This window comes from Chiloscyllium plagiosum, chromosome 3, assembly GCF_004010195.1.
Source record: "Chiloscyllium plagiosum isolate BGI_BamShark_2017 chromosome 3, ASM401019v2, whole genome shotgun sequence".
Classification (NCBI taxonomy): domain Eukaryota; kingdom Metazoa; phylum Chordata; class Chondrichthyes; order Orectolobiformes; family Hemiscylliidae; genus Chiloscyllium; species Chiloscyllium plagiosum.
Window position 1 is genome coordinate 49,789,530 of NC_057712.1, and position 24,055 is coordinate 49,813,584.

At 41.0% G+C, this 24,055-nt stretch overlaps 1 protein-coding gene across 1 annotated transcript in view; it reads right to left on the bottom strand.

The window, feature by feature from the left end:
* Positions 1–24,055, bottom strand: part of lmbrd1 (LMBR1 domain containing 1) — a 273,681-nt gene that overhangs the window by 11,930 nt on the left and 237,696 nt on the right. The window contains exon 14 of the mRNA XM_043681689.1: positions 16,906–16,990. Coding sequence (XP_043537624.1) covers positions 16,906–16,990 — 85 coding nt within the window. The remainder of the gene's footprint in view (positions 1–16,905; positions 16,991–24,055) is intronic.

Here is a 24,055-nt window from a genome sequence, read left to right on the forward strand (position 1 = left end):
CCTCTGTTCAGGAAGGGAAAGAGGACTAATCCAGGAAACGATAGATCAGTGAGTCTCACATTGGTGGTTGGGAAGCTATTGAAGAGAATTCCTAAGGATAGGATTTATGCCCACTTGGAAAAGCAAGGGCTAATTAGGGACAGTCAGCATGGCTTTATTCAGGGCAGATCATGTCTTACTAACGTGACTGACTTTTTCAAGGAGGTGAAAGAAGTGATCAACGAGGGGAAGCAGTGGATGTTATCGACGTGGACTTTAGTTAGGCTTTTGACAAGGTCCCTTATGGATGGATCATCCAAAAGATTAAGATGCATGGGATCTGCTATGACTTGGCTGCGTGGATTCAGAATTGGCTTGCCAAAAGGAAGAAAGAAGGTAGTGGTGGAGCATGTTTTTCTGGCATGAAGTCCACGACTTGTGGTGTTTTGCAGGGAACCATACTGGGACCTCTTGGAGGTTCATAAAATCAAAAGGGGAATGGATAGGATAAATAGACAAGGTATTTTCCCTGGGGTGGGGGGGGGGGGGGGGGGGGCGGAGTCCAGAACTGGAGTGCATTGGTTTAGAGTGAGAGCGGAAAGATATAAAAAGGACCTAAGGGGCAACTATTTCACGCAGAGGGTGGTGCGTGTATGGAATGAGCTGCCAGAAGAAGTGGTGAAGGCTGGTAAAATTACAGCATTTAAAAGGAATATGGATGGATATATGAATAGAAAGGGTTTACAGGGATATGGGCCAAATGCTGGCAAATGGGCTAGATTAGGTTAGGCTATCTGATTGGCATGGACGAGTTGGACCGAAGGGTCTGTTTCCGTGCTGTACATCTCTATGACTCTATGATGTTTGTAATATACATATAAATAACTTCGATGAAAATGTAGATGAGTGGATTAGTAAGTTTGCAGACGATACAAAGGTCAGAGTAAGGACAGACTAAAAAAAATTTGGGTTGTTTTCTCTGAAATGGGGAGGATGTGGGGAGACTTGATAAATGTCTATAAAATTTTGAGATGCATAGAAAGGTTGATGGTCAGAATTCTTTTCCCCAGACTTGAAATGTCAAATACTAAGGGGCATGCATTCAAGATTAGATTAGATTACTTACAGTGTGGAAAAAGGCCCTTTGGCCCAACAAGTCCACACCGACCCGCCGAAGCATACCCACCCAGACCCATTCCCCTACATTTACCCCTTCACCTAACACTACAGGCAATTTAGCATGGCCAATTCACCTAACCTGCACATTTTTGGATTGTGGGAGGAAACCGGAGCACCCGGAGGAAACCCACGCAGACACGGGGATAATGTGCAAACTCCACACAGAGTCGCCTGAGGCGGGAATTGAACCCGGCTCTCTGATGCTGTGAGGCAGCAGTGCCAACCACTGTGCCACCCACGGTGAGATGGGGAAGTTCAAAGAAGATGTGAGGGGTAATTTATTTTTTATAAAGAGTGTGGTAGGAGTCTGGAATGTGCACCGGGGACAGTAGAGGCAGATGTGATAGGGGCATTTAAGGGACTTTAAGATAAGCACATGTATATACAATGAATGGAGAAATATGAACCAAGGGCAGGCAGAAGGGACTAGTTTAATTTGGCATCATTTTGGCACAGAATTGTGGGCCGAAGGGCCCTTTCCTGTGCTGTACTATTTTGTGATCTATGTTCTATATTAATTTAGAAATACCCTTGCATGCCAAGGCATACAAAGGGGTGGGCCAAGCGCTGGAAAATGGGATGACTATATCCCTTCAATCCTCCACTCTGCTGCATCTTTGAAATAGTATGTGACCTCCTCTTCATCACAAAAATGTATCAATTCTTATTTATTTGTGCTGAATTTGAATGACTAATTATCTGCCCATTGTGCAAGGTTATTAATGTCCTTTTAGTTCAGAAAGGCATCATGTGCCGATACAATCTTGGTGGGCCAAACGGCCAGTGTTCTCTGTTCAGGCATCCTACCCCCTATCCATCTGGCATCTACCCTCTCAGCACCATAAAATTGCTGTTACCTTACATACTTAACATTTGACAGCAGCTATCAAAGTGTTTATTTTGAACTTGGCATTTCATAATATGGCAGCCGACTGCGTGAGGTTGTCACTCCTCTCAAAATTGTGCCCATTTCATTAAGTTAGACTGACTACGACTAGAATCTTCTGAGTAAAACTGGATGCAAAGTATTCAAGCATCATATATTCTGTATAATATCCTAATATTCTGTAATTAGCTAACCAAATATACTGCTTATTTGTCCACTGATTCTTTTCTGCTAATAACAAAGTTGCAAGTGAGAGTTTGTTTCTGTCCTTTATTATGCATCTGTACTTTTTCGTCTTGCTGCGAGTAATGGAGAAAGAATTTACATTTATTTGGAGCCTTATTCCATCCTCCAGCGAGCTCAGCAGTTCTAATAATAAAATCATAGTATCTCTACAGTGTGGAAGCCGGCCATTCAGCCTATCGAGTCCACACCAACCTTCCGAACAGTATCCCACCCAGATCTAATCCCCTATCCTATCGTTATAACCCTGCACTTTTTATGCCGATCCACCATATCTGTACATCTTTGGACTGCGGAAGGAAACCAGAGCACCTGGAAGAAACACATTCAGATACTTGGAAGAACATGCAAACTGCACACGGAAAGTCGCCTGAAGTTGGACTTGAGCCTGGATCCTGGCAAAGTGGGGCAGCAGTGCTAACCACTGATCCACTCAGCTGCCCCATGAATGATAAATCTCTTCAGCTCCTGAAATATATTTGTTATTCAGGTCTCAATTCTGCATGCAGCAACATTTTACATGCAGAAAATAAGATAAAAATTAATGTATGTAGAATGCTTCACTACTCTTGGTGTCATCTGCACCTCTCCAGTGGAGTCTTTTTTTAAAATGTAATCCAAATTATTGATTTGACAGGGAGAAATATTTTGGCACAATAGAGAAAACCAAAAGGTTTGGAGTCACCTTTAGCAATGCAAGATATGTGACAGTTCTATTTGAATGCAGGTGGACACAGTATAACAGATACTTTCTATGAAAGGAGGACCAAGATGTTCTGAGAGCTCTCAGCTTCTTCCTAGACCATAAGTCTTAACAATCCCTATCCACCACCACTCTCCTCCACTTGACTGAACTTGTTCTCTCACTGAACAATTTCTCATTTAATTAATCTCACTGCTGCCACATCGGTCCCAGTTATGCCTGCCTCTTTATGGGGTATGTGGAACAATCCATGTTCCAGTCCTAAACTGGCCCTCTTCCACAACTCTTTTTTTTTTGGTACGTCGACGAATGTTTTGGTGCTGCTCCATGCTTCTGATGGATTTCTCCCTCAACCACATCCGGCCTGTCACCCGTATTTCTGTCCTTGCCCATTTCCATCACTCACAACAGTGTGATCGATCTGCATTGTTCTAATTTTTCAACCCACCAGCTCCCACATTCAAAGGATCATTGTCTCTCATTTCAGATAACTCCAGCAGAACACCACCACCAAAAATATCTTCCACTCATTCCCCTGTCTGCATTTTGCAGGGACACACTAATCCATTCCCTGACCACCAACACCACCACCCTGTCCTCCCATGCAACAACAGAAGGTGCAACACCTGCCCCTTCACCTCCTCTCTGCTCACTATCCAAAGGCTTCAACAGTCTTTCTAGCATTTCACCTGTACCTGCTCCAATCTTGTGTATTGTATTTGCTGTGGAGAAAGTGAGGTCTGCAGATGCTGGAGATCAAAGTTGAAACTTTATTGCTGGAACAGCACAGCAGGTCAGGCAGCATCCAGGGAGCATCTCCTGTTCCCTGGATGCTGCCTGACCTGCTGTGCTGTTCCAGCAATAAAGTTTCAACTATTGTATTTGCCGTGTCCACTGTGGTCCACTCTACATTGGAGAAACTACACGCAGACTGGGTGACTGCTTTGCAGAATACCTTTCGAGTGTGTGCAAGCATGACTCTGACCTTGCCATTTTAACACAGTGTCTTGTTCGCAAGCCCACTTGACTGTCTTTGGCCTGTTGCAATTCTCCAAAAAACATCTCATCTGCAAGTTTACAACTTTCTGGGCTCAATATTGAGTTCAACACCGCCAAACTGTGAACCCATTCCTTCCCTTTGTTTGCTACATGCCCTCCCCCCATTCCAGTGGGACTATCTGTTCTTTCCAGTCTGGCAGTTAGACACACCATTGTTCAGCCATTCTCACAGTCCAATCACTTAATATGAACTATCAAAACCCTTTCGCTTCCCCACACCCCTCCCCCCAGCACTCGAACCCACCCCCACCTCCCACTATTGCGTAAATGCTGCCCCCATTACACTTCACTTCAGCTCCAATGAAGAGTCATCCAGAGTCAAAACATTAGCTGATTCTCTCTCTCCATGGATACTATCTGACCTGCTGGGATTTCCAGCATTTTTTTTGTTTTCAGTTGTGAACAAGGAACATGTTGGGAGTGAAAACTAAGCGCTGGGGAACCCTACGTTGATTGCAAAAAGAGAGAAGACAGTCAACAACTATGGCATGGGGAAACAGTTCATAACAACTAAGTTGAGATAATCATGAAAGTAGCTTTTATGGGAGGTTATTTGATGACACCTTGTTTGAGTGTGTAGTGTCATCAAATAACCTCCTATTGAAAGCTATTTTCATGATTGTGCCCAAGGTTCACCAGTCCAGATGTGATTAACATGGGCATGTAGATGACTACTTGAACAATTGTATTTTTACAAAATAGCAGTGAACAGTGTTTTTGAAGAAGATCATAAAAATGGCCAATGCTTTTATGTACATGGCTCCAATTTATATCAAATGTTGTACACGTTAGCCATGTTTGTTGTAGTTAGCTAAAGACTGAGTGACTATTGCCTTATCATTACCAATTTCCTGGACAATATCTTCAGAGTTTGCCAGGATAGAAATTTTCCATTAGCAAATCCCATCTGTGCTAGAATACAACTGGCAGATTATCAGAAAATCCATGTCACAGCATTTAAAGTAAAGAAAACAATTGCACACAAAGTTTTTGCACTAAGTGTGAATCATAAAATCGCTAGAGTCCATCGAGATTGCAACTATTCCATTTTCTTCCATATGTCTACTCAATGACATTTAAATGCTCTTAAAGTTGGCAAATCTACTACCATTGCAGGCAGTATGCTCCACGCTCCTACTACTCTCTGAGTAAAGAAACTACCTCTGACATCTGTCCTATATCTATCACCCCTCAATTTAAAACTATGCCCCCTTGGTCTAGCCAACACTATCTGAGGAACAAGGCTCTCACTGTCCACCCTGTCTAACCTTCTGATTATCTTATATGTCTCATTTAAGTCACCTCTCAACCTTCTTCTCTCCAGCGAAAACAGCCTCAAGTCCCTCAGCCTTTCCTCGTAAGACTGTCCCTCCATACGAAGCAATATCCTAGTAAATCCCCTCTGAAACCTCTCCAAAGCTTCCACATCCTTCCTATAATGCGGTGACCAGAACTGTATGCAGTACTCCAAGTGTGGCCGCACTAGAGTTTTGTATAGCTGCAGCATGACTTTATGGTTCCGAAACTAAACCCCTTGACTAATAAAAAGTAACACACCGTATGCCTTCTTAACAACCCTATCAACCTGGCTGGCAACTTTCAGGGATCTATGCACACTGATGCCGAGATCGCTCTGCACATCCACACTACCAAGCATCTTACCATTAGCCAGTCCTCTTTATTCCTGTTGCTCCTTTCAAAGTGAATCCCCTCAACACTTTTCCACATTAAACTCCATTTGCCACCTCTCAGACCAGTTCTGCAGCTTACCTCTGTAACGTACAACATCCTTCTACACTATCCACAACTCTACCAACCTTAGTGTCATCTGAAAATTTAATAACCCATTCCTCTGTGCCCTCATCCAGGTCATTTATAAAAATCCAAAAAGCAGTGGACCCAAAAGAGATCCTTGCAGTACACCACTAGTAACTGAACTCCAGGATGAACATTTCCCATCAACCACCACCCTCTGTCTTCTTTCAGCCAGCCAATCTCCGATCCAAACTGCTAAATCATCCTCAATCCCATGCCACCGTATTTTGTGCAATAGCCTACCATGGGAAACCTTATCAAACGCCTTACTGAAATCCATATACACCACATCAACTGCTTTACCCTCCTCCACCTGTTGGTCACCTTATCAAAGAACTCAGTAAGGTTTGTGAGGCACAACTTACCCTATCTCTAATCAACTTATTCCTTTCTAGATGATTATAAATTCTCTCTCTTATAACCTTTTCCAACACTTTACCCACAACCGAAGGAAGCTTCACTGGTCTATAATTACCAGGTCCAAATCATGACTATAATTGCCAGGATTGTCTCTACTCCCCTTCTTGAACAAGGGAGCAACATTTGCTAAATTCCTGTCTTCTGACACTATTCCTGTAGACAATGACGACACAAAGATCAAAGTCAAAGACTCAGCAATCTCTCTGGCTTCTCAGAGAATCCTAGGATAGATCCCATCCCGCCCAAGGGACTTATCTATTTTTCCACTTTCCATGCCCTCCTTGGGGACCTCAATCCCATCTAGACTAGTAGCCTGTATCTCAGTATTCTCCTCGCCAACATTTTGTTTTTCTAGTGTGAATACTGAAAATCCTAGTGTGAATAATGAAAAATATTCATTTAGCACTTCCCCTATCTCCTCTGACTATACACATAACTTCCCACTACTGTCTTTCCTTGGCCCTAATCTTACTCTAGTCATTCTTTTATTCCTGAGATACCTATTTTGAAAGCGTAAGTTAAAAATATTCATAGTGCTGTGGAGTTCTAACCTGTGCCCTTGACAAGGGTAACAGTTATGCTGAGATTTATTTAAGCAATCAGACTTTGCTTAACAATTCAAAATAACACACAGTGCTTCTCCAAATCAATGAGTGCCTTGCCTGGTTGTAAAGCAAAATAATCTCGAATTATTTCCATCCATTTTAACCTGGCTGATATTTTTGCATCATCATTAGCCATGAATGAGGTCCTGGAAGACTGGAGGCTAACGAATGTTGTGCCATTAGTCAAGAAGGGTTGCAAAGAAAAACCTGGGAACTATAGACCAGTAAGCTTAACATCTGTGGTGGGTAAGTCACTTGAGAAGATTCTGAGAGATAAGAAACACATGGAAAGACAGATCTTGATTAGGTGTAGTCAGCATAGCTTTGTGAGTGGGAGATTATGCCTCACAGATTTATTAGAGCTCTTTGATGAAGTGACCAGGAAGGTTGACGAGGGCAGTAGATGTAGTCTACATGGATTTCAGTAAGACCTTTGATAAGGTTCCACACGGTAAGCTGTTCTAGGTTAGAATGCATGGAATTTAGGGCAAGCTGGCAAATTGGATACAAAATTGGTTTAACGGTAGGAAGCAGAGGGTAATAGTGTAAGGATGCTTGTCAGACTGGAGGTCTGTGATTAGTGGAGTGCCTCAAGGTTTGTTGCTGGGCCTATTACTGTTTGCCACCTATCTCAGTGATGTAGATGAGAATGTACAAGGCATGATTAGTAAATTTGTTGATGACAGTAAAATAGACAGCATTGTGGGCATTGAGAAGGTTATCAGAAATTGCAGCAGGACCTTGATCAGCTGAGGAAGTGGGCCAAGGAATGGCAAATGGAGTTTCATATCAATAAGTGTGAGGTCTTGCATTTTGGAAAGTCAAATCAAGGTAGGAGTTTCATGGTGAATGGTAGGACTTTAAGGAATGTAGTGATACAAAGGAATCTTGGAGTAATGGTTCACAGTTCTCCAAAAATGGAGTAAAAATCTAAATAGCTGAAAATGCGCAGCAGGTCAGGCAGCATCCAGGGAACAGGAGAATCGACGTTTCGGGCATAAGCCCTTCTTCAGAAATGAGGAAAGGGCTTATGCCCGAAGGGCTTATCTCCTGGAGAAGGGCTTATGCCCGAAACGTCGATTCTCCTGTTCCCTGGATGCTGCCTGACCTGCTGTGCTTTTCCAGCAACACATTTTCAGCTCTGATCTCCAGCATCTGCAGACCTCACTTTCTCCTTAAAAATCTAAATATAAAGGGATGCCATCAAACTTAAGATTAGGGATAAACAAAGCGTAGAAGGCAGCATTGCAGGTTAACAAGGCCATAAAAACACACAACCAAGGAATAAAACTGAAAAATGTTAAAAGAACAAAATGGTAACAATTATCAGGCAAGATTAAACAGACTTTTAAATAGAAAAAGTGATGAGTTGGGCTGAACTAGGAAGGGTTTTTAAGTTTAGAAAAGGATTCAATGGAATAGACATTGACATGCTTTTACTTGCGGAGAAATCTAAAATTAGAAGGGATAAAAGTAAGATAGTCAATAATCAATCTAATTTAAAGATTCAGAAGAAACTTATTTAGTTAGAACTTAGGACACACGGAATTGTTGAAATAAACAACATAGGTTAATTTGAAATGAATCTGAAGAGGGAGTTAGGAGTTATAATGTAGACAAGGGGAGGCTTGTGGGGAACACAAAACGCACCACAGATTATTGGGCTGAATAATTGGTTTTGGTTGCATAAATACTATTTAAACCATTTTACTGGCCTTACAGCATTGCAAGAGTAAAACTATTTAGTGTTCAGATATAGAAGTCACGAAAAGCTTGTCCGTTGGTATCAAAATATTTAATAGAATGTTGGCCTCTTGTGAGATATTGTATTCTGGGTTCCTTCACTAAGCCACTCACAAGCGCTTATGTCTATTCATTCATAACACCCTTTACTAACCCAGTCACTGCGTTCCCGTTTCATTCATTCATAACGCCCTACTATAACACTAACCTACAGAGCTTAATATATTTAACTATCATAAAACAGACCAAATTTAAAACGACCCTTTCTAATCAAAACAACCCTTTCAAACTCATTACTGCATTTTCACATCTTATCAGCCCTTGCTACCTCTGAATAAGTGTAGCATATAGAACAATTCCATCCCCAGCAAGTCTCCATAAAATATTATAAGATTAATCAGCCCTTCCCAACCGTCTCCCAGACCTGAATAAATTGCAGAATGCAACAAAGTTTCCCCAATTAATATGTACTTGTTAAATACTTTTTAACTGGGCTGTTATCCCTTTAAGAAACTGTCAGTGAAATTGCATGAATGAATGAAACTCACACTGACAAATAGTAAACAAATCTCACAACCCAGCTGCAGTCATCAGTTCAATATCCTTTATTCTCTTATTAAGTAAAGGTACAATTTCCAACTTATTTTGAGCATATAGGCCTAGTATTTATACTAACACTTACTAACCTAAAAGACAAAACCACTAACACCTCTTAATTATGCAAGCAGATCGGAGAGACAATCTTAATCCCATCAGAAGTAACAGCCAGCACTTAGCACATGTTTTAGCACATCTCCTGTCTCCCAGAACAGAAGCCCCTCAAACCTTTATGTATTATAGATAAAACAATGTAACACCATAGTAATGGAATTTTAAAATATGTAAGAACTGCATTTCAGGACTCTACTGTCACCTCGAACTTTGCTATTTGTAGTTTCTAAATAAAGAGGCTATTTTCGCCACTCAAAGATTTCGGTCATTATTGGAACACAATCCCACAATTTAGCGCAATTGGGCAGGATCGCTGGGGACACTGTCTAAACTGAGCAATCACTGACAGTTCTTTGAGGGTAAAAAGCTTCCTTCTTAGAATTGTGATCTAGTCTCTGAATGCAACCCCGAAACTTTTGTGAGTTGGCTATTTTGTTTCGAATCACCCATGTCCAGACCTCAGTTCAGCTAACATCGTCTATGGCAGGAAATTGACCATGACACGTGGATTAGGGTGATCATGAGTGACCCCGGGAAACTGCCTATGACGTCAAGAAACAGGCTAGCCCCTCCTGACATAAAGGAGGAAGAAATGCTGTGGCAGTTGCAGAACTACCTTGAGGTACAGTTTTCGTTAGGGAAGACACACACCAAACTCGAGCAGAAGTATAATATGCCCAAGGACAAAAGACCCTAGATGATATTAGATTAGATTAGATTAGATTAGATTATTTAGATTAGATTAGATTACTTACAGTGTGGAAACAGGCCCTTCGGCCCAACAAGTCCACACCGCCCCGCCGAAGCGCAACCCACCCAGACCCCTACATTTACCCCTTACCTAACACTACGGGCAATTTAGCATGGCCAATTCACCTGACCTGCACATCTTTGGACTGTGGGAGGAAACCGTAGCACCCGGAGGAAACCCACGCAGACATGGGGAGAACGTGCAAACTCCACAGTCAGTCGCCTGAGGCGGGTATTGAACCCGGGTCTCTGGCGCTGTGAGGCAGCAGTGCTAACCACTGTGCCACCGTGCAGGAGCTGCAAGCTGGCTGAACAGCAATAAAAACAGTGGTTACAGGGTATAGCGTGCATAAGACCGATTGGACAAATGTCACAGCTTGCTATCAAAAACCCACAGAAGAAGTCACAGAACATGAGGGTGTGCGACCTGGACAATTAGTGCCTTTTGTACCACCTACAACAAAAAGGTTATAAAGCCAGTATTGAAAAGGCTCAGATCGCTCAGAAAGAGGTCATCTGTCTAGGACAAAAAAATCTCCCATGGGAAAAGGGAAATCACCCAAAGCCAGACTGCAGCCATACACGCAACCAAACAGCCCATTACAATCTGAGAACTGAGGGCTTTCCTGAGGTGGGTCTGGGGAAAACCACCCGACAGAAAAATAAAGACTGAGTTAAATGGTCCCTTGCATTAATGGGACAAATTCGTCAGAGAAGTGAAGTCATGTCTCGATCAGCCCATGATTGTAAAGTAACCCAACTTAAAGAGCAGTTAAAAGCAGTGTATGAACAGCTGCAGAAAGATAGATCCAAACAGGAAACAGCTCGCCATAAAAATCAGGAGCAACAGAACAAGGACGAGATAACAGTCCTATCAGTTTCTTCCCTGGTTTCTAAGCTCAAAGGGAATTTGTACCCAACCACCGAGATATCCAGGTGGTGATTCGGACAAACCAAGCTATTGCCCTTGGGAAACAGAGGGACTCTAGCAGTGAATGTGATGAGGACTGTATATCCTCAGTATCATTTTTACAACCAGCAAAGTAAAGACAGAAAAAATGGGCAGGCAGAGATTAGAGGACAGCTTTGAGGTGGATGTTCTGGTACTACAGATTGAAATGCATACAGATGGTCTAAAGAAATTCCTCACCCAAAGATGGGGTGAAGACATGGGAAAGCTTAGACTGGTTAAGGGTATATGTTCCATCCCTGGGACAGGGTACAAATTCTGAATGTGATTGTTACCAATAGAGAAGAACACCTCCTTCATGAGGCAGTCAAAGGTGCTCTTGGAGAGTATGAGCAGGAGCTGCAAGTTGGCTGAACAGCAATAAAAACAGTGGTTACAGGGTATAGCGTGCATAAGACCGATTGGACAAAAGTCACAGCTTGCTATCAAAAACCCACAGAAGAAGTCACAGAACATGAGGGCGGGCGACCTGGACAATTAGTGCCTTTTGTACCACCTACAACAAAAAGGTTACAAAGCCAGTATTGAAAAGGCTCAGATCGCTCAGAAAGAGGTCATCTGTCTAGGACAAAAAAATCTCCCATGGGAAAAGGGAAATCACCCAAAGCCAGACTGCAGCCATACACACAACCAAACAGCCCATTACAATCTGAGAACTGAGGGCTTTCCTGAGTCTGCGTAACTTTAATCGATGCTGGGTTGATTCATGTACCCAAATAGCCAAACCTTTGACAAACATCTTGAAAGGACACAGGACTCAAAAGAACAGATTGTACTGACAAGGGAACAGGAAGGCGGCTTCCAGGACCTAAAGAAAGCACTTTGTTCCATGCCAGCATTAGGCATCGCCAATAACGGGAAACGTTGCTTGACCACGTAAAGGAGGGCTATATGAGGCCCAATGGGCTGTCACCACACTCCACACTATTATGGCATCAGGAAGCCTGCCCCTCCCCCACATCCCCCCACCCACCTACCTTCACCCCCACCACCCCCAAGAGCATCGGCACAGGAAGCAGAATTACGGTCTCTGACTGAAGCATGCAGAATAGCACAGGATAAGTCTGCCAACATTTGTATGGACTCCTATGCTTTGGAGTTGACTACAACTTTATACAACTATGGAAACAGTGTGGATTCCTAACAGCTGCAGGAACCCCCATCAGAAATGGGAAAGAAGTCAAGGACTTGTTGGAAGCTGTCCAGCTACCCGAAGAAGTGGCCATATTAAACTGCAAAGCCCACACTAAAGGTAAACACGATGGAAGCCCTGGTAGATCATGCAGCCGAAAGTGCCACCTCCAATCATTCCTGCCATGAGCCCAAGTGCACATTTTCCAGCTCGACATGGAGACAGCAAACCAAAATCTGCAAACAATGCAGAATAAACATTCCCAGGAAGAGAAATGGGAATGGATTGAAAATGGACATAGACTATGTTAAGATGGAGTTTGGAGACATCAGGAACCAAATCCATCGGTTGCGCCCACTACCATGATGCTGTACCGAGCACATGGAGACACTTGGGACCAGAACAAATGACAGTCCAGTTCCAGCACAGCTAGTGGGGACAAGGTTGCAAAACATTTGCCAAGTGGTACAGGACTGCTGCCTCACTTGCCAGAACAACCCTGGAGGAGAAAGTGAGGTCTGCAGATGCTGGAGATCAAAGTTGAAACTTTATTGCTGGAACAGCACAGCAGGTCAGGCAGCATCCAGGGAACAGGAGATTCGACGTTTCGGGCACAGGCCCTTCTTCAGGAATGATTCCTGAAGAAGGGCCTGTGCCCGAAACGTCGAATCTCCTGTTCCCTGGATGCTGCCAGAACAACCCTGGAACCAAAGTGCAAGTTCCCCAACTGAAAGTGCCAGTGCATTCCAGCACTTGCAGGTTGATTATTTCTCACTCCCATGCTGTCAAGGCTATTCAGAAGCCCTGGTAATTGTGGACAAGTTTTCCAAGTGGGTGGAAGCTGTCTCTCAAGGAAAGCCACAGCCAATCACACAGCCAAAGTACTGTGTAAGGACTATATACTTCAGTGGGGGTTACCAATTAGCATTGATTCAAACCAGGGAACAGTATGTCAAGAAGTTTCATGGGAACAGTATGTCAAGAAGTTGCCAGCTGTTGAGATTGATTGGAACTTTCACTGTCCTTATCACACAAAATCATCAGGGCAGGTGGAAAGAATGAATCAGACCCTGCTCTAAATACCACCAGGATGGACTGCTCTGGCCCCAGACTGTGCCAATAGCTCTGTGCAGCATCAGGGCTACTCTCAATAAAACGACAGGTCTGAGCCCATTCAAAATAGTGACAGGCAGGCCATTGACAAGAGACCTATGGAGGGCTGACTGTCCCAGAGAGTGGAATACAAAGGGAAAGTGATGTTTCAGTGATGTGGAGTTTTAGTCTGACCCCATCTGGAGTAAAACCTTCAGTTATAGGCAGTCTACCATATGAAATATAGCTTTGGAGGGAGTGTAATGCGAGTACATCAAACGGTACTGAGGCTTGAAGAGTTAAAATGCATAGACAGGTTACAATTGTGATCCTTTTCAGTTTAAAAGTTTTAAAGATGATATAATGAAGGTGTATGAAAGGCTAGAGGAATTAGATAGGGTAGATACAAAGAAACTATTTTGTCTAATGCAAACTTTGTAAACAATTTAAAAAGCTCACCTAGGTCATTCAGGCATGAAAACAGGAAGCCAATTATTAAAGATCTGATCTCTCTCTCTCTCACACACAAAAAAGCTGTGGACTCTAACTCTTTTGAAATTTTGAAGTCGGAGATCAGTGGATTTTGCTGATTTGAACTAATAAGGCATATAACATGAAGTGGAAATACAGATCAGTTACCTGGCGATATGTTTCCACTTATTTGTATCCCTCTCAATTCATAGCAAGAAAAGAACTTCTTACATACCACAAAACAGTTGTGCTTGAATTCATTATTATTTAGACTATCAGAAGTAGATCACGAGCATTTTAACTTCTTATTGTCCTTGTACCCTTTACCAAAAGATTAAACTTAAATGTCATCATAGTTCAAAATGTAACACATTTCTAAATTTTGTATATGGAAGAAATAAAACCACTCAGGATACTACAGTTAAATGTACAGTCAATATGGTTTTTGGTCCAATGTTACAGGGCTTGTGGTTACAGTATTCTGCTAACAACCCAAGGGTCAAGAGTGGAAATTCCACAACGACAAGCTATGAAAATAATCTAGTTATAATTGGATAATACCAGAAAAGAATTAGGAACCATTAATCAGTCAAGCCAGATTGATACTAAAGGTGCCCAATGAAACTAACATCAGTGGAAGTTAAAAGGGAACGTTCAGCACCTGGAACACAGTCCCAGTTGTCAGAGGATGATGTCCACTATTACAGGACATCTCTACAGCAGTTCTTCAGATGTGATTGTGACTTAAAAATTTTCAGCTGCTTCATTATTAATCTCCTTTTGTTGAAAAGTCAGAACTGAGGACTATTGTGGTGCAGCAATATCATCTTTACCACAGAGTTAAGATGCTTAGGTTCAAGTGCCATGTGGTCCAGAGGCTTTTATCTTTGAAAAGGTCCATTAGAAAATATTTATAAGGTCAGAACTGGAGCCAATTTCTGGTTTTCCCGCAGCTTTCAGTTCTATTCACAATAAAATGAAATACAGCACTGTAGCGTATAGGGGGACTTGGGCACTATCCAGGATAGGCCACTGTTCAAGATGGTAGCAAGTAGCACAATGTACGAGCTCCTACCCAGAGGTCATCTGCTCCATACGCTTTTATTTTTCTTTCTTTCTCCAGTGAGTTTTCTTTCCTTATCTTCTGTGGAATGCTCAGCTGCTTCAAGGTGTCCAGTGGGTCTGATGTAATGCTTCTTCCCAGTGGCAGTGATGGAGGGAGTCAAGTTTGTGCTCCCAGCAGCAGCAGCATTAGCAGAGGGAGGCGAGTGTGTGTTCCTGGCAGTGGCACAGGAAGTTGAAACTTTATTGCTGGAACAGCACAGCAGGTCAGGCAGCATCCAGGGTCTGTCCTGGTGAGGACCAGTGGGGTTCTGTCCTGGTGAGGACCAGTGGGGTTCTGTCCTGGTGGCGGTTGAAGTGGCACAGGAAGGTCAGTTTGGGCCCAAACAGGTTCAGCAGCAGCTGCATTCCCAAGATCGGCCCTGTGCAGACTTGTGGTGATGACGCAGTCAGTAGAAGGAAACTGGTGCCGGATAGCATGGCAAAGGGACTCAAGGCTGGCCAACTGCTTCCTGCTGGTGTTGATCTCTACTTCAGGGTGAAATAACCTACATCCAGGCCCATGGCTAAGCACTTAAGAATGACTGCAACGTTGAACTTTTAACATTGCAATATTTTCTACTTTATATCTAACATTTTTTTAGACAGATTAGATTCCCTACAGTGTGGAAACAGGCCCTTCGGCCCAACCAGTCCACACCGACCCTCCAAAGAGTAACCCACCCAGACCCATTTCCCTCTGACTAATGCACCTAGCACTATCGGCAATTGAGCATGGCCAATTCTCCTTTGGACCGTGGGAGGAAACCGGAGCACCCGGAGGAAACCCACACAGACACGGGGAGAATGTACAAACTCCACACAGAGAGTCGCCCGAGGCTGAAATTGAACCTGGGACCCTGGTGCTGTGAGGCAGCAGTGCTAACTACTGAGCCACCATGCCACCCTAGGTACCTAGGTACCTTTGAATCTGAGACGGCAGCAGAAATGGTGACTTTGTACACTTTTCACTGATCTCCAGTATCCTTGTACTTGAGTACACGTGACAATAAAATCTAATTCCAATAACATATAATGACCACTACTATAACCTCTAAATGGCACCCTCACTAAGTTCCATCACATTTTATAGTCATATAAAGTTACTAGAGGTTAATTGGTCCCCCCATATAGATACTATTATTAAAACAAGTAACTCATCTTTTTATCTTTCAAAACCGCTTAACTTTCTAGAAATTAGAGTGAAATGAAACACACTAAACAGGTCTGAGTTCCTACAGCCTGTAAATTCAAGAAACTAGACACTATTTAGCAAAAAGGAATTAAGTGGCACCACTGCTCATTGGCTGAATATCCACACTTGTCATCAAAGCAGTGTATCCACAACATGCACTATCTACATGACACACTGTCACTTGCCAGATTTACTTTGTTAGTCTATGTGAACTCTACCACAGGAATATTATTAACATGAGAACAGTTTTCTCTTCAAACTCCCCTTCAAATTACATCGGTAACTGGGAATAAATTGAGACAAGAAAAAACAATATACATTTACACAGAATCAAAAATCACACAACACTGGTTTATTTGAAATTGCAGTTAATGGCATGGGAAGCTGGTCATTGTCAGTGGATTAAGCGGCTGTAGACAGATTCTCGGGAAGCACCAAAAGTATGCATGGGTTTGATAAAAGATAACCAATGTTAGAGATTCACTGGCTGCAATCTGATACTCAGCAGTGTAACCATGTTAGACACATCAACTGAGCTTTGCAGAAGAATGGCCATGGTAAGAAATGGCTTATGAACCACCATAGCAAAGGCTACACAACAATGCACCATGGCTGGTCATCTAATAAATCAACTATTAGATCCTAACATAAATAGCAAAATGCACATTTTTTAACATTAGACAGAAAATGTTTATGAATGACAGTTTTAGTCAAATTGCAAAACTTGCCAGCTCTCAAAACATACTACTTGCAAAGCTATACACGGTGTTTTGGCTTTAATATAAACTCTACAGGTCTATCTGATAAAAGGAAGATTGAACATTAATTTGCAAGAAATTGCATCAACTCACCTTCAGGTGCCTTTGCATCACACATCTTCGTCACCCAAGTTGCATTTGAATGCGCTTGCCTCAAGCTAAATGAAGTATGGTTGACCTGAAGAAAAAAATACACACAAAAATATAAATATCAGAAACTGTGTTTACGTAAAGCTTACTTGCCTTACATTAAGGCACATTTGATTCATCTAAAAACCCCTGTCCCTCACAATTAGGTTGATCTTACAGTGCAAATTGTTTTCATTAAGTGAATACTTCCTGCCATTTTAAAGGACTTTGTCCCAATAGAAATGAGTTGTGGTATGTTTTCCAAAATTAACTTTCAGTGACCAGTGTACAAGTCCAGTTTTTCTACCCATTTGGCCCAAGTCCACACTGACCCTCCAAACAGTAACCTACCCAGACCCATTTCCCTCTGACTAATACACCTAACTTTATGGGCAATTTAGCATGGCCAATTCACCTGACTTGCACATCTTTGGAATGTGGGAGGAAACCAGAGCACCTGGAGGAAACCCATGCAGACACGGGGAGAATATGTAAACTCCACACAGACAGTCGCCCATGGTTGGAATCGAACTCAGGTCCCTGGCACTGTGATTCAGCAGTGCTAACCACTGAGCCACCATGCCGCCAAGTTTTTCCATATATAATGTCGAGTCAGTTTCATTCTCAAATTAAGGACTTATTTTCTTGATCCTCAAAACATTACTAATTTTTAAAAATAGGATATAAAAATACGAATAATCTGTTTACAGATAGCAAAGGAAACCAAACTGAGCAGTAACAACATCTCTGAACATTATTTCCCTTCTAAGTATCAATATATAGGAATAATACAAACATGCAACTACTCCATTACTCTCCATCTCAAACTACTTCTAGTCAGTTTAGTGAGCAAATGAAGGTTGCTTCCAAATTGTAGTATTAGCACTCAGAATATGATGAATAATAGTTTGACCTTATGAGCCAATTCAATTATCTATTTAATGATAGGTTTGGGTAAACAAGTTCAGATCATTTCATTTACTGTGCGCTTTACAGTTAAGATATATCCAAAGAGATACTGAAATAGCCAAATAGATATGCTGCAGAAAACTCAAATTGTTCATTTGAACATTCAGTTCAAAGTTACGTTTGCCACCTATGGAAAAGAATCAACTTTGTGTGATCTCTTGGAACGAATGCCAAAATGTTCACTCCATATGGTTCCATTTTATACACAGTATAAGGTTTCTAATCCCTGTCTTTAGCAAAACATGTGTCGCTATGCAACTCACCTGCCAATTTTCATTTCTTGTAAGACATTTATTTTGTTAGAAACATTTAGATAAGAGGATTAATGAAACACCTTAAAATCAAAATAAGTTAGATGGATAATTTGCACAACAGAGACTGCAGATAATTTAACAGAAGTGGTGGCCATTTGCCCCAGTGTGCCTATGCCAGCAATTGGTGCACAGCAGTTAGAAATAGTACTGACCTATAGTTCTGTATTTTTCCCTGCTCCAAATGTGTTGCATTGGAAATTTCATACATAAAAATGCACTGGACAAGCTACAAATGCACATGCCCAAGCAAATGTCAACCAGAATTCAAAATAAAACTTCAGACTAGTTAAACTGGGATTAGAGATTAATTGAAACTAAAACATTTTCAGTTTTTCTAACTTTATTAAAAAGATGCACTAATATATTTTAAGAAGCTCAATGTGGCACTTAATCTTTTTTATAAGTGAATGATCTGTACTAGTGACCTTGAGGCTTATCAATGTTCATTTGTTACCAACACACAAGATTGAATGATGGGGTAATGGTGACAGAAGGTGCACTTCTAAGCTTCGGTGGTCGCTTACTTTATTTTAGAATGATACGGCATGGCAAACAAAATTTTGCAAACATCATTCCTGGTTGACACTATCATTTGTTGTCTGGTATGTGACAAAAATTAGGATTTAATTATATTTAGACTGTAAAGAGCAATTTAATTAGCAGTAAATGATTTGATTAATAACTGCCTTGAAAAGAAAATAAGATGCTGTGCACAATAGTTTAAACTTGGTTAAAAAATTGACAGATCAGACCAATTTGTCCCTGTCAATTAAAATGGGACTGACATATGGAGATATATTTTTCAGAAGAATGCCAAGGCTTTAAAAGATAAAGATAAGCAGGTTCCAGCTCTTTTGCTTCAAAACATGTAGTGCTGGAAAAGCACAGCCAGACAGATGGCATCTGAGGAGCAGGAGTGTCGACGTTTTGAGCATGAGGCTTGAAATGTCGACTCTCCAATTCCTTGGATCTTGCATGATTGGCTGTGCTTTTCCAGCACCACACCTTTTGACTCTGATCTCCAGAATCTGCAGTTCTCACTTTCTTCTCTTCTTTCTAGCTCTTTTGCTACTTGTCCAGAGGTTCTGGCTGCCCATTATCCAGAAAGGAACAGGGAATGGGGGTTGGAACAACCAGACGCTCACGAATAAAAGGCGGTAAATAGGCATTCTATTTAATTGTTTGTCCAACTTATCACAACAAAGATAAAAAGACATGTTAAATTTCAATGATGAAATGAATAGGGACATGTATTTTAACTGAAGACCATGGAATGGAAGTTATACTTAATTTAAATTGAGAAAAGCAGCCTTCAATTTAGTTGCAACATGAATTTTGAAAGTAAGAAAGCAACTTATCATTAAATTCAATAAATTCTTTTTTTGTACAGTTAAAAAAAATCATAATGAACTAGTTACCATGTAAAGAGTACGCAATTAAAACTCACAGCTTCTGAGCAATTAGAAAAGTTAATAATTCCAAGTAATTTTTTAAAATGAGAATAAAATCTATATTTGCTCTGTAGAATATACTTTGTTCTACTACTTAATGTATAGATTTACATTACAAGAGCAGCCATCATGAGGGAGGATTAGATGAGTGGGTCATATTCAAAATTTGGCTTTAAAACAAATCCTATCTTTTTTCCTACATCTAAATTATCTTTAATGAATATAAATATGACATTTTGGGAGGGCTGGATTTGAACTGTCACTTATAATTCCTTTAAAATTCACTTCTAATTAAGAAACATCAAGTAAGAGATCACAGTCACTGATTCAAACAGTATTATTCAGGTAGTGGGAATAAACTAAAAGACAAGAAAAAAAAATTGTATCTCACAGCATCAAAAATCACATGACATCAGTTTATAGCCCAACAGGTTTATTTCAAACCGCAAGCTTTTGGAGCCCCCTCTTCTTCCTCAAGCAGCTAATGGGAAAGAATATATTGGACACAGAATTTATAGTAAAAGATCAAAGGGCCATACAACTTATGCAAATGCACAGAACAAACCTATATGGCTATTAATTCTTTAATCAGTTAGAATGAAGGTGCAGGTTTTGATTGAATAATATGTAAAGCCCTGCCGTAAGATAACTTCAGATTTCATCAGAATAAAGGTGACACTTTAGGTCAGACAATACATTTTAGGCATGAGGCCATGTTTCAAATCTGTTTGTATCTCATCTGGAGGACAGGCTGGTTTTATTTCCAAAGTAAAAATTTATAAAATGCAAGTGGGGACACCATGCATGGCAGACACTCATGTGACTCGGCTAACGTTACCTATCTCACATGCTGCAGGTATGGATGCCTAGAGGCATGGTATATTGGCAAAACTCAAACAGAAGCTACAACAGTGGATGTGTGGATAACGTGCAACAATCGCCAGACAAGGATGTTCCCTCCCAGTGGGGGGAGCACTTCAGCAGTCAAGGACATTCAGCCTTGGATTTTCAGGCGAGCATCCTCCAAGGTGGATTTCAAGACTGGCAACAATGCAGAGTCGCCAGCCATGTTCGGTATCCACGAGGATGGCCTCAACTGACATCATGGGTTCATGTTACACTACAGGTGACCCCACTACACCATACACTCTCACACATACATGGACACATACACATTCTCTCTCTCTCCTTCATAAGTACGTTCTATTTTGTTCAAAAAGCACATGATCCATAGGCAGTCAGTCAATGTGACATGCTATAAATTCATACTTTGGAAATAAGACCGGTCTAGCTCCAGGATGAGATACAAACAGACTTGAAATATGGCCTCACACCAAAACAGCATTGTCTGACCTAAGGTATCACCTTTAGTCTGATAAAACCTGAAGTTATCTTGAGGCAGGAATTTAAGTATTCATCAATCGAAACCTGCACCACATTCTAACTGATTAAAGACTTAATAGTCATCTAGGTTTGTTCAATACATTTGCATAAGTTGTGTAACCCTTTGATCTTTTACTATAAATTTTGTGCCCAATGTATTCTCTTTCACTAGCTTCCTGAGTGGGGGCACTTAAAGCTTGTGATTTCAAATAAACCTGTTGGACTATAACCTGGTGTCGTGTGATTTTTGACTGCTCACCCTAGTGCAACACCGGCACCTCCACATCATATCTTACAGAAAGCATCAGCCACAAAGAAGAACAAAAGACACAACTAAACAATTGGCTTAGATGGTCACAGCTGGAGGTTGCTTAGACATAATTAGATGAGACTCAATCACAGCTCTAGAGTAAAAACAATTTTTGTCCTTCCTTCTGCCTGCCTTCCCTCCTTTTCACAATTAATAAAAGACAGACTATGGATATAAAGAAGAGATTTTCAGAAAGCCATTTTACTGAGGAATGGTTTGATGACTATCTGATTGGGGAAAGGATTGAAGGTGACAAGAAAATAATAGATAATCAAACTTTGTGTGGGACAGGTTAGTTGCTGAGATATGTAGATCTTGTGAATCTGCTGAGACAGACAACAGGTGTTGCATTAATATGTAACTTACAAGGTCAGAACACATTGGCACTTTACACAATTTACATTTGGCCAAAAAGGAATGGTTGAGAATACTCTGAAAATCTTTTTCTCAGGAGGTCAAATAAGTAGGATTATTTTTCTACCAACAGTAAATGTCTTAAACCATCTTTCTTCATTCAGCAAGATCATCATTTCACGCTCACCCATAAATGTCCTAATAGTGAACCACTGAAGTTCAGGTGATGTAAGTCCAACCACAGATGCATGGAAACATCACAGTCTGCAGGATTCTCACCAGGTTAATGACCATCTTTGCACAGAACTATATCATTTTTCCTTTACTGTTTCTAGATCAAAAATTTGTTTCCTACAGCACTCAGATTGCAGCAGTACAAGTCAGACGTTCTCTCTCACCTTTTGAAGTGCAATTTGTGATGGGCAACCAGTGCTGGTCTTGCCAATGATGCTCATATACCATGAAAAAACGTTTTTAAAAACAGTCCCACGTTGATAATATTATAAACATCTGAACAAAACAAACATCTACCAAAAGATCTGAAATATACACTGTCATCTAATAGGACTCTCCCATAGGACAACTATGCCCCTGGAAAGGTCTTCTGCTAAGACGCTACTGAATTATCCAGTTTCCTGGAACGACTTCACCATCTCCATTCATGGAACTCTTCTTACAACCAAGACTTTTACATCAGAGCTAACATAATTAGGCCAACATTGTCTCCCATCAGGGTTAAAATTCCCTAACATCATGATAAGGTCACTTTCCCACAGCACATTCTGACCTAGAATTTATAAAATTCCAACAACAGACCAGTTGTGTGACTAGCAGCTTTGGGATTCAAACACCATCTAGCTGAGAGGCAAGCATTTTAGTCTTAATATCAGCGATATGCCCAAAACCACAAGCTTAACAAAACTGCAAGTACACAACAACCTTGAAGTAAGCAATCTTGAGGCAAGGTTAAAAAAGGAGAATGGAAAATACCAAAACAAATACAAAACAGCAATAATGTAGATTTACAGGTAGATATTTTCCTATCCTTCACACATAACACAGATTCCATAAATAAGAAAAGCCAAATATTCCTTCCTCATTAGTTCTAAGTTAAAAAATTTAACCATTCGTTAAAGTCTCCAAGCAGAAGCTGCAAATCAAAATAATCAACTTTACTGAATAATGCACTACTGAGGAAATTGCCAACAATATCTTACTTCAAATGAAAAGTAAACTTCACTTTAAATAGCTGATACAACGAAGATACATTTAACAAAACTAGAATCATTAGCTCAATGCCCATACCTTCAAAGTTCCACAAAATAACATTCTTCACTCCAACAGCAACTTTCATCTTTGAGTTTCATGGGTATAACTATCACAGCACACATTACAAACCCTGTCTTCCTTAGGGTACGAAGTCTAGATGATGTAGCATTCCAGGGTTTCTTTTCAACCGACCACGAATTGTGCTATAGTTCAGTGTTTTGTTACTTCTGAACAAACATAAACTCTATATTGGCTCCAAACTATTCACAAAGCTGTCCAGGTTTTAAACCACCTTTGCCATTCCACACACTGCATTTCAGAGCCTCTGTTGCCTCTTCTGTCAATAAGGAAAACTGACCTCTTGCTGATAGTGATTTACATCTTCTCGTACGAATTCAACATAACTTTGCTGTATTTGACTTCTTTCTCTTTGGTTCTGCAAATGGACACTGATGTAGCTCTCTATTAAGCCTGCAGGTCTCTTTCAGGTTTGCCAGCTACATGGTTTCTTAATTAACTTAGTTTTTTGTCAATATTGCTTCCAACTCAAGGATTGCCAGGCCACACAGACTTATACTAGAAAAACAATTTGTCCTGTTACAATTGATGAAAACACTTAAAAGTATTTTTTCAAACATTCCTAAAAGCAATTACCAAATCCGCAGACCTTTTAAAGAAATTCTTACTGTGCTGCTTTTGAGTCAAAGATTGTATATTGGTTCTCCGATGAAAGATCATGCCCTAATAGTTTACTCTTCCCTGAATATCCAAGATGCACTGCACTATCTGCTATTCAATTATATTTTTATCTGAGGGTAGGGGGAACACATTAAATTTAGGGCTAAAAACTAAACAACTTGGACTTTTGAGGGTGTAATCTGTAATCTGCCCATGACCATTCAATTCAAGACAAAGAGTATGCAAACTTAGTATACCGACTCAACTGAATGGTTATAGTGTTACAAGTAGGTAAAAACAATGACTGCAGATGCTGGAAACCAGATTCTGGATCAGTGGTACTGGAAGAGCACAGCAATTCAGGCAGCATCCGAGGACAGGCAAAA